Source organism: Canis lupus, chromosome 3, assembly GCF_011100685.1.
Source record: "Canis lupus familiaris isolate Mischka breed German Shepherd chromosome 3, alternate assembly UU_Cfam_GSD_1.0, whole genome shotgun sequence".
NCBI lineage: Eukaryota > Metazoa > Chordata > Mammalia > Carnivora > Canidae > Canis > Canis lupus.
The window spans coordinates 31,871,797-31,885,722 of NC_049224.1; the positions used below are offsets into that span (position 1 = coordinate 31,871,797).

A 13,926-nucleotide genomic window follows, 5' to 3' on the forward strand; every position below is an offset into this window, starting at 1 on the left:
AGGTTCTAAGAGAGTTTAGGGGAAAGCTGTATTCAAGGAAGGCTTGTTTCTCAGAATTCAAAATATCACATTTCCATTGAACGTCCACACCAATTTTTGAGATAGGTTCTAACTCTCTTATGTGAGAGGCTAGTTAAATCTGCATTCACCATTATTTGGTTTCTCAGATTTATGTATATCACACTTCCATTGCACCTCCACACCTACTGCTCTAATACAGTCTAACTCTCTTATGTGAGAAATTAGTTGAACACTGCTCTCAAGGAAGGCTTGTTTCTCAGAGTAACATGAAGCACCTTTCCAATGGGCCTCCTCACGTCCTTCTGAGGTAGGTACTAACTCACTTATATGAAAGGCTGGTTTCATATGCTTTCATTCATGGAATTCTTGTTTCGGAGAGTTAACTATAGCACATATCCATTACACCTCCACACCTACTGTTGAAATAGTTTCTATTTCCCTTATGTGAGGTGCTAGTTGAAAACACAATCAAAGAAAGTTTATTTCTCAGTGTTCCCTACAGCACATTTCCAATAGGCCTCCACACGTACTTCTGAGATTGGTTGTAACTCACTTATATGAAAGGCTAGTTGAAGGCTGCATTATAGGAACACTTGCTTCTGACAATTAAGTATAGCTCAATTCCAGTCTAGTTGAACACTGCATTCAAGGAATTCTTGTTTCACGGAGTTAAGTATATTGCATCCATTGCATCTCTATGCCTGCTATTGAGTTAAATTCCATCTCCCTTATGTAATAGGCTTTTGAAGGATGCATTCTATGAAAGCTTGGTTCTCAGAGTTAAGTACATTTCTTTTTTTTTAAAGATTTTATTTATTTATTCATAGAGACAGAGAGAGAGAGAGGCAGAGACACACAGGCAGAGGGAGAAGCAGGCTCCATGCAGGGAGCCTGACGTGGGACTCGATCCAGGGTCTCCAGGATCACGCCCTGGGCTGCAGGCAGCGCTAAACCGCTGAGCCACCGGGGCTGCCCCAGTACATTTCAATTCCATTGTACCTCCACCTTGACTGTTGAGGTAGGTTTTAACTCCCTTATTGAGAGGGTAGTTGAATGTTGCGTTCAAGGAATGCTTGTTTCTCAGACTTCAGTACTTTGCATTCCCAATGTGCCTCTACCTGTACCATTGAGAAAGGTGAGAGGTTACTTGAATGCTGCATTCAAGAAATAATTGTTTCGAGTGAGAAGAGTTCGCGCTTCTATCAAGGTAGGAAGACGGGGAAAAAGAAGTAAAGAAACAAAGGCCTCCACGGGGGAGGGGCCCCGCGAGGAGCCGGGCTGAGGCCGGGGCGAGTGTCCCCAGGACAGGAGAGCCCCGTCCCGGAGACGCAGGAGCTGCACCGACCTTCCCGGGGGAAAGGGGCTCGCGGGGAGTTGGAGCAGGACCCAGGAGGGCGGGGATACCCTCGGGCTCCCCGGGACAGTAACAGAGCAACTGCGCGCCCAGGAGAGTGCGCCGAGCTCCCTAAGGGCTGCAGCGCGCACGGCGGGACCCGGCGGGACCCGGAGCAGCTGAAGGGGCTCGGGCGGCGGCTCCGCGGAGGGGGCTGCACGGCCCCGGGAGCAGCTCGGAGGGGCTCGGGCAGAGGAAGAGGCTCCGTGCGGAGGGGGCTGCGCGGTTCCAGGAGCAGCTCGGAGGGGCTCGGGCGGCGGCTCCGCGGACGGGGTTGCGCGGCCCGGGAGCGCGAATCCACCAGCGCAAGCTCCGGAGCACAGGGCGCCGGGACACAGCCCAGGATCCCGCCTCCCCCGGGACAGGCAGAGGCCGGGAGGGCCCAGGACAGCGAGGAAGCTCCTGCCCCAGTTGAGCAGATCAGCGGCCCCGCCCCGGAGCCTCCAGGCCCTGCAGACGGAGAGCTCCGGAGCTGAATCCAGGTTTCCAGAGCTGCCCCGCCACTGGGGCTGTTCCTCCTGCGGCCTCAGGGGGTAAACAACCCCCACTGAGCCCTGCACCAGGCAGGGGCACAGCAGCTCCCCCAACTGCTAACACCTGAAAATCAGCACAACAGGCCCCTCCCCCAGAAGATCAGCTAGACTGACAACTTCCAGGAGAAGCCAAGGGACTTAAAGAACACAGAATCAGAAGATACTCCCCTGTGATTCTTTTTTTTTGTTTTGTTTTTGTTTTGTTTTGCTTTTTGATTTGTTTCCTTCCCCCACCCCCTTTTTTTCTCCTTTCTTTTTCTTTCTCTTTTTCTTCTTTTTTTTTTTCTCGTTTTTTTTTCTTTTCTTCCCTTTTTTTTTCTCTTTCTCTTTTCTTTCCTTCTTTCTCTCCTCTCTTTTTCTCTTTTTCCCAATACAATTTGCTTTTGGCCACTCTGCACTGAGCAAAATGACTAGAAGGAAAACCTCACCTCAAAAGAAAGAATCAGAAACAGTCCTCTCTCCCACAGAGTTACAAAATCTGGATTACAATTCAATGTCAGAAAGCCAATTCAGAAGCACTATTATACAGCTACTGGTGGCTCTAGAAAAAAGTATAAAGGACTCAAGAGACTTCATGACTGCAGAATTTAGAGCTAATCAGGCAGAAATTAAAAATCAATTGAATGAGATGCAATCCAAACTAGAAGTCCTAACGACGAGGGTTAACGAGGTGGAAGAACGAGTGAGTGACATAGAAGACAAGTTGATAGCAATGAGGGAAACTGAGGAAAAAAGAGACAAACAATTAAAAGAACATGAAGATAGATTAAGGGAAATAAACGACAGCCTGAGGAAGAAAAACCTACGTTTAATTGGGGTTCCCGAGGGCGCCGAAAGGGACAGAGGGCCAGAATATGTATTTGAACAAATTCTAGCTGAAAACTTTCCTAATCTGGGAAGGGAAACAGGCATTCAGATCCAGGAAATAGAGAGATCCCCCCCTAAAATCAATAAAAACCGTTCAACACCTCGACATTTAATTGTGAAGCTTGCAAATTCCAAAGATAAGGAGAAGATCCTTAAAGCAGCAAGAGACAAGAAATCCCTGACTTTTATGGGGAGGAGTATTAGGGTAACAGCAGACCTCTCCACAGAGACCTGGCAGGCCAGAAAGGGCTGGCAGGATATATTCAGGGTCCTAAATGAGAAGAACATGCAACCAAGAATACTTTATCCAGCAAGGCTCTCATTCAAAATGGAAGGAGAGATAAAGAGCTTCCAAGACAGGCAGCAACTAAAAGAATATGTGACCTCCAAACCAGCTCTGCAAGAAATTTTAAGGGGGACTCTTAAAATTCCCCTTTAAGAAGAAGTTCAGTGGAACAGTCCACAAAAACAAAGACTGAATAGATATCATGATGACACTAAACTCATATCTCTCAATAGTAACTCTGAATGTGAACGGGCTTAATGACCCCATCAAAAGGCGCAGGGTTTCAGACTGGATAAAAAAGCAGGACCCATCTATTTGCTGTCTACAAGAGACTCATTTTAGACAGAAGGACACCTACAGCCTGAAAATAAAAGGTTGGAGAACCATGTACCATTCGAATGGTCCTCAAAAGAAAGCAGGGGTAGCCATCCTTATATCAGATAAACTAAAATTTACCCCAAAGACTGTAGTGAGAGATGAAGAGGGACACTATATCATACTTAAAGGATCTATTCAACAAGAGGACTTAACAATCCTCAATATATATGCTCCGAATGTGGGAGCTGCCAAATATATAAATCAATTATTAACCAAAGTGAAGAAATACTTAGATAATAATACACTTATACTTGGTGACTTCAATCTAGCTCTTTCTATACTCGATAGGTCTTCTAAGCAAAACATCTCCAAAGAAACGAGAGCTTTAAATGATACACTGGACCAGATGGATTTCACAGATATCTACAGAACTTTACATCCAAACTCAACCGAATACACATTCTTCTCAAGCGCACATGGAACTTTCTCCAGAATAGACCACATATTGGGTCACAAATCGGGTCTGAACCGATACCAAAAGATTGGGATTGTCCCCTGCATATTCTCGGACCATAATGCCTTGAAATTAGAACTAAATCACAACAAGAAGTTTGGAAGGACCTCAAACACATGGAGGTTAAGGACCATCCTGCTAAAAGATAAAAGGGTCAACCAGGAAATTAAGGAAGAATTAAAAAGATTCATGGAAACTAATGAGAATGAAGATACAACCGTTCAAAATCTTTGGGATGCAGCAAAAGCAGTCCTAAGGGGGAAATACATCGCAATACAAGCATCCATTCAAAAACTGGAAAGAACTCAAATACAAAAGCTAACCTTACACATAAAGGAGCTAGAGAAAAAACAGCAAATAGATCCTACACCCAAGAGAAGAAGGGAGTTAATAAAGATTCGAGCAGAACTCAACGAAATCGAGACCAGAAGAACTGTGGAACAGATCAACAGAACCAGGAGTTGGTTCTTTGAAAGAATTAATAAGATAGATAAACCATTAGCCAGCCTTATTAAAAAGAAGAGAGAGAAGACTCAAATTAATAAAATCATGAATGAGAAAGGAGAGATCACTACCAACACCAAGGAAATACAAACGATTTTAAAAACATATTATGAACAGCTATACGCCAATAAATTAAGCAATCTAGAAGAAATGGACGCATTCCTGGAAAGCCACAAACTACCAAAACTGGAACAGGAAGAAATAGAAAACCTGAACAGGCCAATAACCAGGGAGGAAATTGAAGCAGTCATCAAAAACCTCCCAAGACACAAGAGTCCAGGGCCAGATGGCTTCCCAGGAGAATTTTATCAAACGTTTAAAGAAGAAATCATACCTATTCTCCTAAAGCTGTTTGGAAAGATAGAAAGAGATGGAGTACTTCCAAATTCGTTCTATGAAGCCAGCATCACCTTAATTCCAAAGCCAGACAAAGACCCCGCCAAAAAGGAGAATTACAGACCAATATCCCTGATGAACATGGATGCAAAAATTCTCAACAAGATACTGGCCAATAGGATCCAACAGTACATTAAGAAAATTATTCACCATGACCAAGTAGGATTTATCCCTGGGACACAAGGCTGGTTCAACACCCGTAAAACAATCAATGTGATTCATCATATCAGCAAGAGAAAAACCAAGAACCATATGATCCTCTCATTGGATGCAGAGAAAGCATTTGACAAAATACAGCATCCATTCCTGATCAAAACTCTTCAGAGTGTAGGGATAGAGGGAACATTCCTCGACATCTTAAAAGCCATCTATGAAAAGCCCACAGCAAATATCATTCTCAATGGGGAAGCACTGGGAGCCTTTCCCCTAAGATCAGGAACAAGACAGGGATGTCCATTCTCACCACTGCTATTCAACATAGTACTGGAAGTCCTAGCCTCAGCAATCAGACAACAAAAAGACATTAAAGGCATTCAAATTGGCAAAGAAGAAGTCAAACTCTCTCTCTTCGCCGATGACATGATACTCTACATAGAAAACCCAAAAGTCTCCACCCCAAGATTGCTAGAACTCATACAGCAATTCGGTAGCGTGGCAGGATACAAAATCAATGCCCAGAAGTCAGTGGCATTTCTATACACTAACAATGAGACTGAAGAAAGAGAAATTAAGGAGTCAATCCCATTTACAATTGCACCCAAAAGCATAAGATACCTAGGAATAAACCTCACCAAAGATGTAAAGGATCTATACCCTCAAAACTATAGAACACTTCTGAAAGAAATTGAGGAAGACACAAAGAGATGGAAAAATATTCCATGCTCATGGATTGGCAGAATTAATATTGTGAAAATGTCAATGTTACCCAGGGCAATATACACGTTTAATGCAATCCCTATCAAAATACCATGGACTTTCTTCAGAGAGTTAGAACAAATTATTTTAAGATTTGTGTGGAATCAGAAAAGACCCCGAATAGCCAGGGGAATTTTAAAAAAGAAAACCATATCTGGGGGCATCACAATGCCAGATTTCAGGTTGTACTACAAAGCTGTGGTCATCAAGACAGTGTGGTACTGGCACAAAAACAGACACATAGATCAGTGGAACAGAATAGAGAATCCAGAAGTGGACCCTGAACTTTATGGGCAACTAATATTCGATAAAGGAGGAAAGACTATCCATTGGAAGAAAGACAGTCTCTTCAATAAATGGTGCTGGGAAAATTGGACATCCACATGCAGAAGAATGAAACTAGACCACTCTCTTTCACCATACACAAAGATAAACTCAAAATGGATGAAAGATCTAAATGTGAGACAAGATTCCATCAAAATCCTAGAGAAGAACACAGGCAACACCCTTTTTGAACTCGGCCATAGTAACTTCTTGCAAGATACATCCACGAAGGCAAAAGAAACAAAAGCAAAAATGAACTATTGGGACTTCATCAAGATAAGAAGCTTTTGCACAGCAAAGGATACAGTCAACAAAACTCAAAGACAACCTACAGAATGGGAGAAGATATTTGCAAATGACATATCAGATAAAGGGCTAGTTTCCAAGATCTATAAAGAACTTATTAAACTCAACACCAAAGAAACAAACAATCCAATCATGAAATGGGCAAAAGACATGAACAGAAATCTCACAGAGGAAGACATAGACATGGCCAACATGCATATGAGAAAATGCTCTGCATCACTTGCCATCAGGGAAATACAAATGAAAACTACAATGAGATACCACCTCACACCAGTGAGAATGGGGAAAATTAACAAGGCAGGAAACAACAAATGTTGGAGAGGATGCGGAGAAAAGGGAACCCTCTTACACTGTTGGTGGGAATGTGAACTGGTGCAGCCACTCTGGAAAACTGTGTGGAGGTTCCTCAAACAGTTAAAAATATACCTGCCCTACGACCCAGCAATTGCACTGTTGGGGATTTACCCCAAAGATACAAATGCAATGAAACGCCGGGACACCTGCACCCCGATGTTTCTAGCAGCAATGGCCACGATAGCCAAACTGTGGAAGGAGCCTCGGTGTCCAACGAAAGATGAATGGATAAAGAAGATGTGGTTTATGTATACAATGGAATATTACTCAGCTATTAGAAATGACAAATACCCACCATTTGCTTCAACGTGGATGGAACTGGAGGGTATTATGCTGAGTGAAGTAAGTCAGTCAGAGAAGGACAAACATTATATGTTCTCATTCATTTGGGGAATATAAATAATAGTGAAAGGGAAAATAAGGGAAGGGAGAAGAAATGTGTGGGAAATATCAGAAAGGGAGACAGAACATAAAGACTGCTAACTCTGGGAAACGAACTAGGGGTGGTAGAAGGGGAGGATGGCGGGGGATGGGAGTGAATGGGTGACGGGCACTGGGTGTTATTCTGTATGTTAGTAAATTGAACACCAATAAAAAAATAAATAAATAAATAAATAAAAGAACATGGGCAGGTTCATTTTTAAAAGATCTCTTCAGAAACTTTATAAACAATGGACTTTCAGGGTTAATTCTAGAAAATGATAAATTGTTGAAATTAGTAAAATGTGACCAGAGATTGAAATAATATAGTAGGAGTGAGAACCAGGAGGATGAGACAGATTGACCAGTGTTGGATATATGCAACTCACAGATCTACCAACAAATACTAGAACTCAGACTGTGTATAAGTGGACCAAGTAGCCAAGAAGACCATATGTCACAATACTGTCTGCATAATTTAGGCAATGCTTTGTCATTGAATATACTTTTAATCTTGATTTTTCTGAATCTATTATAAAATTAGTAGTTTCCAAAAAAAAAAAAAAAAGAAATAATTGTTTCTCAGAGCTACCTTTAACCCTACTCCTACACCTAACCCTACCTACCCCTAAATCTACCCTAACATCTACCCTACCCCTACTCCTGGGCCCTACACCTAACCCTATGCCTGCCACTATCCATCCTCCACCCCAGCCCTTCACCTACTCCTAACTCTTCTGCTACCTCAACCACTACTACTATTACTGCTACCCCTACCACTAATCATAGTCATAGCCCTACACCCACCCTAACACGGACCTCTAGCCTTACCCCACCCATACACTTACCCTATACCTACCCCTGCCCCATACTTCTACCCCTACCCCTAAACCTACCTGTACCTCTACACTTAACCCTAACCCTACCCCTACCCCTCATCCTACCAATACCCCTACCACTAATCAAACACCTAACCCTATGCCAACCCTCAAGCTAGCACTAACCTTAACCTTAACCTTAACCCTAACCCTTCCCCTATCCCTAACTCTACCCCCTACTCCTAACCTACTCCTCAGCTACATCTACCCCTACCCTTACACCAACTCCTACTCCTGTCTCTACCATTACCCCTATCCCTACCCCCAAACACTATATCTATCCTTACTCCTACTCCCTATAAGTCCCTCTAACCCTACACCTACCCCTAACCATACTCTTACCCCTACCCTTAACTCTACCCCTACCACTGCCCTACACCTAACACTACCCCTACCCCTATCCATAAGCCTAATCCTACCCCAAATCCCCCACCCCTAACCCTACCCTGTCCCTACCCCTAGCCTTCCCTGTACAACTAACCCTACTCCGACCCCTACACAAAACCCTACTCTTACCCCTACTCCTAACCTTACCCCAACACTAACCCTCTTCCTAACCCTACACATAGCCCTAACCCTACACCTATCCTGACCCCTACTCATATCCCTAATCCTACACCTACTAACCCATCCCCTAAGCCTACACCTACACTGGGTCCTACCTCTCCCCAACACTATGCCTAGCCCTAAACATACCCCTACCATTACCCGTACACCTACCCCCATACCTACCGCTACAACTACCCATACACATACCACTACCCCTACCCCGACCCTAAAACTAACCCTACCTCTACCTGTACACCTTCCCCCTACCCATAATCCTACCCCTAAAGCTATCCCTACCCCTACCACCGATACCCCTGCCAAGACTCTTAACACTAACCCCAATACCTAACCCTAACCCTAACCCTAACACTACCTCTACCCATTCTCTAAGCCTAACCCTAACCCTAATCCTAACCCTACAGCTAACACTAACACTAACACTACCCCTACTGCTACCCCTACATCTAACTCTACCCCAAAATGTAAATCTAAACCTATCCTTACACCTATCCTACCCCTACCTCTAACACTAGCCCCAACAATACCCCTACTACTACCTCACCCTTAATTCTAACTGTAACCCACTCTACTGCTAACCTTAACCCTACACCTACCCCTACCCTTATCCTAATCCTAATCCTAACCAAAACCACACCCTAACCCTGACACTACCCCTACCCCAACCCTAACCCTCACCCTAAACTTAAACCTACTCCTACCCCTACTCCTAACTCTAATTCTAACCCTAACCCTACCCCTAACCCTATGCCTATGCCTACCAATAACACTACTGTAATCGTACCCCTAACCCTAACCCTATCCATAACTGTAACTCTACCCATAATCCCTAACCCTGCCCCTAAACTAACTTTACCACTAATCCTACCCCTATCCCTACAGCTATCCTTAACCTTACCCTAATTCTACCCCTACACCAACCTCTGCCCTTAACCATAACCCTAACCCTAATCTAGCCCTACCACTAATCCTACACCTACCACTACCCCCACCCCTAACACTAACCCTAACCCTACCTGAACACCTACTCCTAATGCTACTCTTCTCCCTAACTGTAACCTACTGCTATACCTACCCCTAACCTGTACCAACCTAACACTTGACCCACCACCACTGATACTCCAACCCCTAGCCCTAACCCTAGCCTTAACCCTAAATCTAAACCTAATCCTAACCCTAATGCTACCAAAACCGTACCACTATCCCTAACCCTAACTCTACCCATACCCCTAACATAATCCTAACCCTAAACTACCACCACCCCTCCCCCAACAGCTACCCATCCCCATCCCCCTCAAAGTACCCACAACCCTAATCCTATCTCTAACCCTAGCACTACCACTACCCATAACCCTACTCCTACCCCTAACACTACTGCACTCCTAACCTTAACCCTACACCTACACCTACACCTACACCCACTACACATCAAAATTTACACCTAGGGCAGCCCGGGTGGATCAGGGGTTTAGCACTGCCTTCAGCCCAGGCCGTGATCCTAGAGACCCGGGATCTAGTCCCACATCAGGCTCCCTGCATGTGTCTCTGCCTCTCTGTGTGTGTGTGTGTGTGTCTCATGAATAAATAAATAAAATCTTAAAAAAAAAACCTTACATCTAAACTTAACCTTACCATAACCCTAACCTTACCCCTATGACTACCCATAACCCTACCCTAATCCTACCACTAACCCTCCCACTAACCCTAACCCTAATCCCTAACCCAAACTCTACCCTAGTCCTACCCCTACCCAACCCTAAACTAAACCAAATCTAACCATAACCCTAACCCTAACCTGACACCTACCCTTATCCCTACTCCTAACCCTAATCCTACTCCTACACCACCTCTACCCCTACCCCTAATCTAACCCTACTACTAATCCAACATCTACCACTACCCCTAACACTAACCCTAACCTGCACCTAAACATACCCCTAACCCTACCCCTACCCATCCCCATATCTTTACACCCACCAATACCCCTATCCCTACCCCTAACCCTGACACTAACCCTACTCCCTAACCTTAACATTACCACTACCTAAACCAACCCTAAACATAACACTAACCCTAACCTAACCACATCCCTACCCCTACCCCTACTCCTAACACTACATCTAGCCCTAACTATAACCCTAATACTAACCCAAACCCAACCTCTAACCCATCCCTAACCCTACACCTGCCCCTACCCCAAACACTAATCCTAAACCTATCCCTACCCCTAATCCTACCACTAACACTAACACTAACCCTAAACATAATCCTAAACCTAAGAATACTATAACCCTACCCCTTTACCTGTCCCTACCCCCCTAACCCTACCACTAACCTAACATTAACCCTAAACTAACACCATCCCTCCCTCTACTGCTACTCCTCTCTCTCCCCTAAACATACCCAAACACTAACACTAATTCTAATCCTATTCCTAACCTTAGCCCTAACCCAAACACTAACCCTATACCTACACCTACCCCTAACCCTAACCATACCTTTACCCCATCCCTACCCCTAAACCTAACACGAAACCTAACCCTAATGTAACCATAACCCTAACCCTACCACTATGCATACCCATTCCCTAATGCTAATCCTACCCTACGCCTTCCCCTAAGCCCTACACCTAATCTTAACCCTAAACCTACCCCTACACCAACACCGACCCCTAACACTAACCCTAACCATACTCATGCTCCTACATCTGCCCTTATCCTAACTCTAACCCTACCCTTACCGCTTCCCAATCATAACCCTATTCCTAAAAGAAACCCTACTCTAACCCTAGCCCTACCCCTATCCGTACCCCAGTCCTAATCGTCACCCTAAACCTGACCCTATGACTACACATACCCCTATCCCTACCTCTAACCCTACCCCATGCCTACACCTACACCAAGCCCTAACCTACCCCTACCCTAACCCTACTCCTATATCTACCTGTACGCCTAACCCTAACCCTTATCCTAACCCTATCCCTAACCATTTTCCTGCCCCTACTCCTACCCCTAATCCTACCTGTACCCCTACGCCACCCCCTAACCATACCCCTGCACCTAATCCTTCCCTAACACCCCTAACAATAACCTAACCCAAACCCTAGCCCTAACCATAACCCTACCCCACCACTAACCCTAACCCTAACCCTAACCCTAACCCCCAATGTATTAGCAGGTTGAGCCCTTGGGAGGTGATCAGGTACTAAATGGTAGCCCTCATGAATGGGATTAGTGCCCTTATAAAACAGGCCCCAGTGAACTCCCTTGCCCCTTTCACCATATAGGACACAATCCGAAGTCTGCTCTAGGAAGAAGCCCTTCACAAACCCCATGCTGGCACCCTCATCTTGAATTTCAGCATCTAGAATTGTAAGAAATAAATTTTTGTTGTTTAGAAGCCATCTGTTTTGTAGTATTTTGTTACAACTGCCCAAATGGACTGACAATGATGTATCGGCTATTACTACAGTAGTGCAATGTAATAAACCACATGAAAACCTAGCAGATCACTAAAAGAAAAATACAGAGATCTAGGTTTCTGGAATGGTTATATACAACACCAGGCAGAAAGTTAGTTCAGGAGCGCCTGGGTCGCTCAGTCAGTTAAGCATCTGGCTTTGGCTTCAGGTCATTGTCCCAGGGTTCTGGGATCCAGCCCCACATCTAGCTCCCTGGGTAGGAGAAAGCCTGCTTCTCCCAGTCCCTCTGCTGCTCCCTCTGCTTGTGCTGTCTCATTCTCTGTCAAATAAATAAAGTCTTTTTTTTTTTAAAGTTAGTTCAAAGGTACAGATTTAATTATGAATAATAAAGACAATACGCCATTTGGTCAACAGGGATTATAAAGCCGCCTTTGGCTGTTCCCAGAGAGGAGCAGGAGCAGCGCTCAGCCTGTGTGCCTCTGCCAGACAAGCCTCTCTGCTGACACTTCCTGCAGTGTGGACCGCGTAGTGTGACCTGGGTAGACAGAGTGAAATAGAGATAATTAAGATCAGCTCTAGGAGAACCTGAAGCTGGGATAAGGATAGACAATAAGGGGTCAACGGTACCTGAAAAGGCAGGTGCAAAGAGGATGAAAAGTAGTGCTCTCCAAATATCAGAAGTTAAACCACCAACCAAAGTTAGGCAAAGAGTATTTTTTAAAATATTTTATTTATTTATTCCTGAGAGACAGAGAGACAGGGGCAAAGACAGAGGCAGAGCGAGGAGCAGGCTCCCTGCAGAGAGCCCAAGGCGGTACTGGATCCCAGCACAGCGGGATCACCACCTGAGCTGAGGGCAGACGCTCAACCACTGAGCCACCCAGGCGTCCAGGGAGAGGTTATTAATGTGATAGACAATAAAGGCTAAGTTTCTGAGGACGCTCCTAAAAGCACCCAGGAAGGAAAGGAAAACCCAACCTGGAACACACAGGAATCACCGGCTCTGAATCTCAAGGTGGCAGGAGTGCGAGTTCTCGCGACAGCATCCTGAGCCTCTCGGGAGCGTCAAGCCGCGGGAGTGTGAACTCTCGCGAGAGTCGGCGCAACCTCGCGAAGACCGGTAGTGGTCGGAGCTGGAGCGGTGTGTTTCGGCGGGTGTAACTCTCGCGAGAGCAGGCTCACTCTCCCCAGGCGAGTTGCCGCTGGGGCTGCGCGGTATGTCTCGGCCCGCGCTGTCATGGGGCCCGCAGGACGCACAGCAGGAGCGCGATGTTCGCCAGCTCGTTCGCCATGTGGCAGGCCTTCAGGACGAGGCAGACCCCAACTTCCAGCTGGCCCTGCACTTTGCTTGGTCCAACTTCAGGTAATGGGGTGCGGCTCCTGGGCGAGGCCGGCGACAGGAAGGGGTCTCGCAGTGCCCGGGGCGCGCGGCCCGGTCCCCGCCCCGGCGGAGCTCTGGCGCTCCCTTTGCTGGGGCAGCTTGGTGCCCTGAGGCCTTCTGCTTCCCTGTCGTCTGGTACGCGCACGCCTGCAAGGGCGGCTGTGTCGGACCGGACAGGGCAGTGAGGTTGTGAGGCAGAAGTGTTCTTACGGATTCCTCTCTCCTTGAGCTAAGCCAGATTTCTCTTACCTTGGTCTTCTTTTTTTTTCTCTCTCCCCAAAATGCACAGCATAATACATAATGGATAGCTTTTATGTTGTTGACTGTTTCTTTCCTCTAACCTTACTTTCAGCTACAATCTAAGTTCCACAAGGGTAGGGATCTTGGTCTGTTTTGTTCATTTCTTACCCCAACACCTAAATGGTAATAGGTAAACTGGTGTTCTACTCAGCCATTTAGAATTAGATATATTATTTAGTACCATAAATTATTTCTTTTAAATACAAATTGTTGTCTTTGACACTAAAA

At 45.4% G+C, this 13,926-nt stretch overlaps 1 protein-coding gene across 5 annotated transcripts in view; it reads left to right on the top strand.

Annotated features, from left to right (window-relative positions):
* The first annotated feature begins 13,143 nt into the window (after positions 1-13,143).
* TUBGCP5 (tubulin gamma complex associated protein 5) overlaps positions 13,144-13,926 on the top strand; it is a 96,464-nt gene continuing 95,681 nt past the window's right edge. For 2 of the 5 annotated variants that reach the window (XM_038532554.1, XM_038532556.1), the window contains exon 1: positions 13,145-13,380. In XM_038532554.1, coding sequence (XP_038388482.1) covers positions 13,235-13,380 — 146 coding nt within the window. In that variant the 5' untranslated portion in view covers positions 13,145-13,234. Of the gene's footprint in view, positions 13,381-13,926 lie in introns of all 5 variants that reach the window. The other 3 variants (XM_038532557.1, XM_038532558.1, XM_038532555.1) reach the window with 2 other exon arrangements.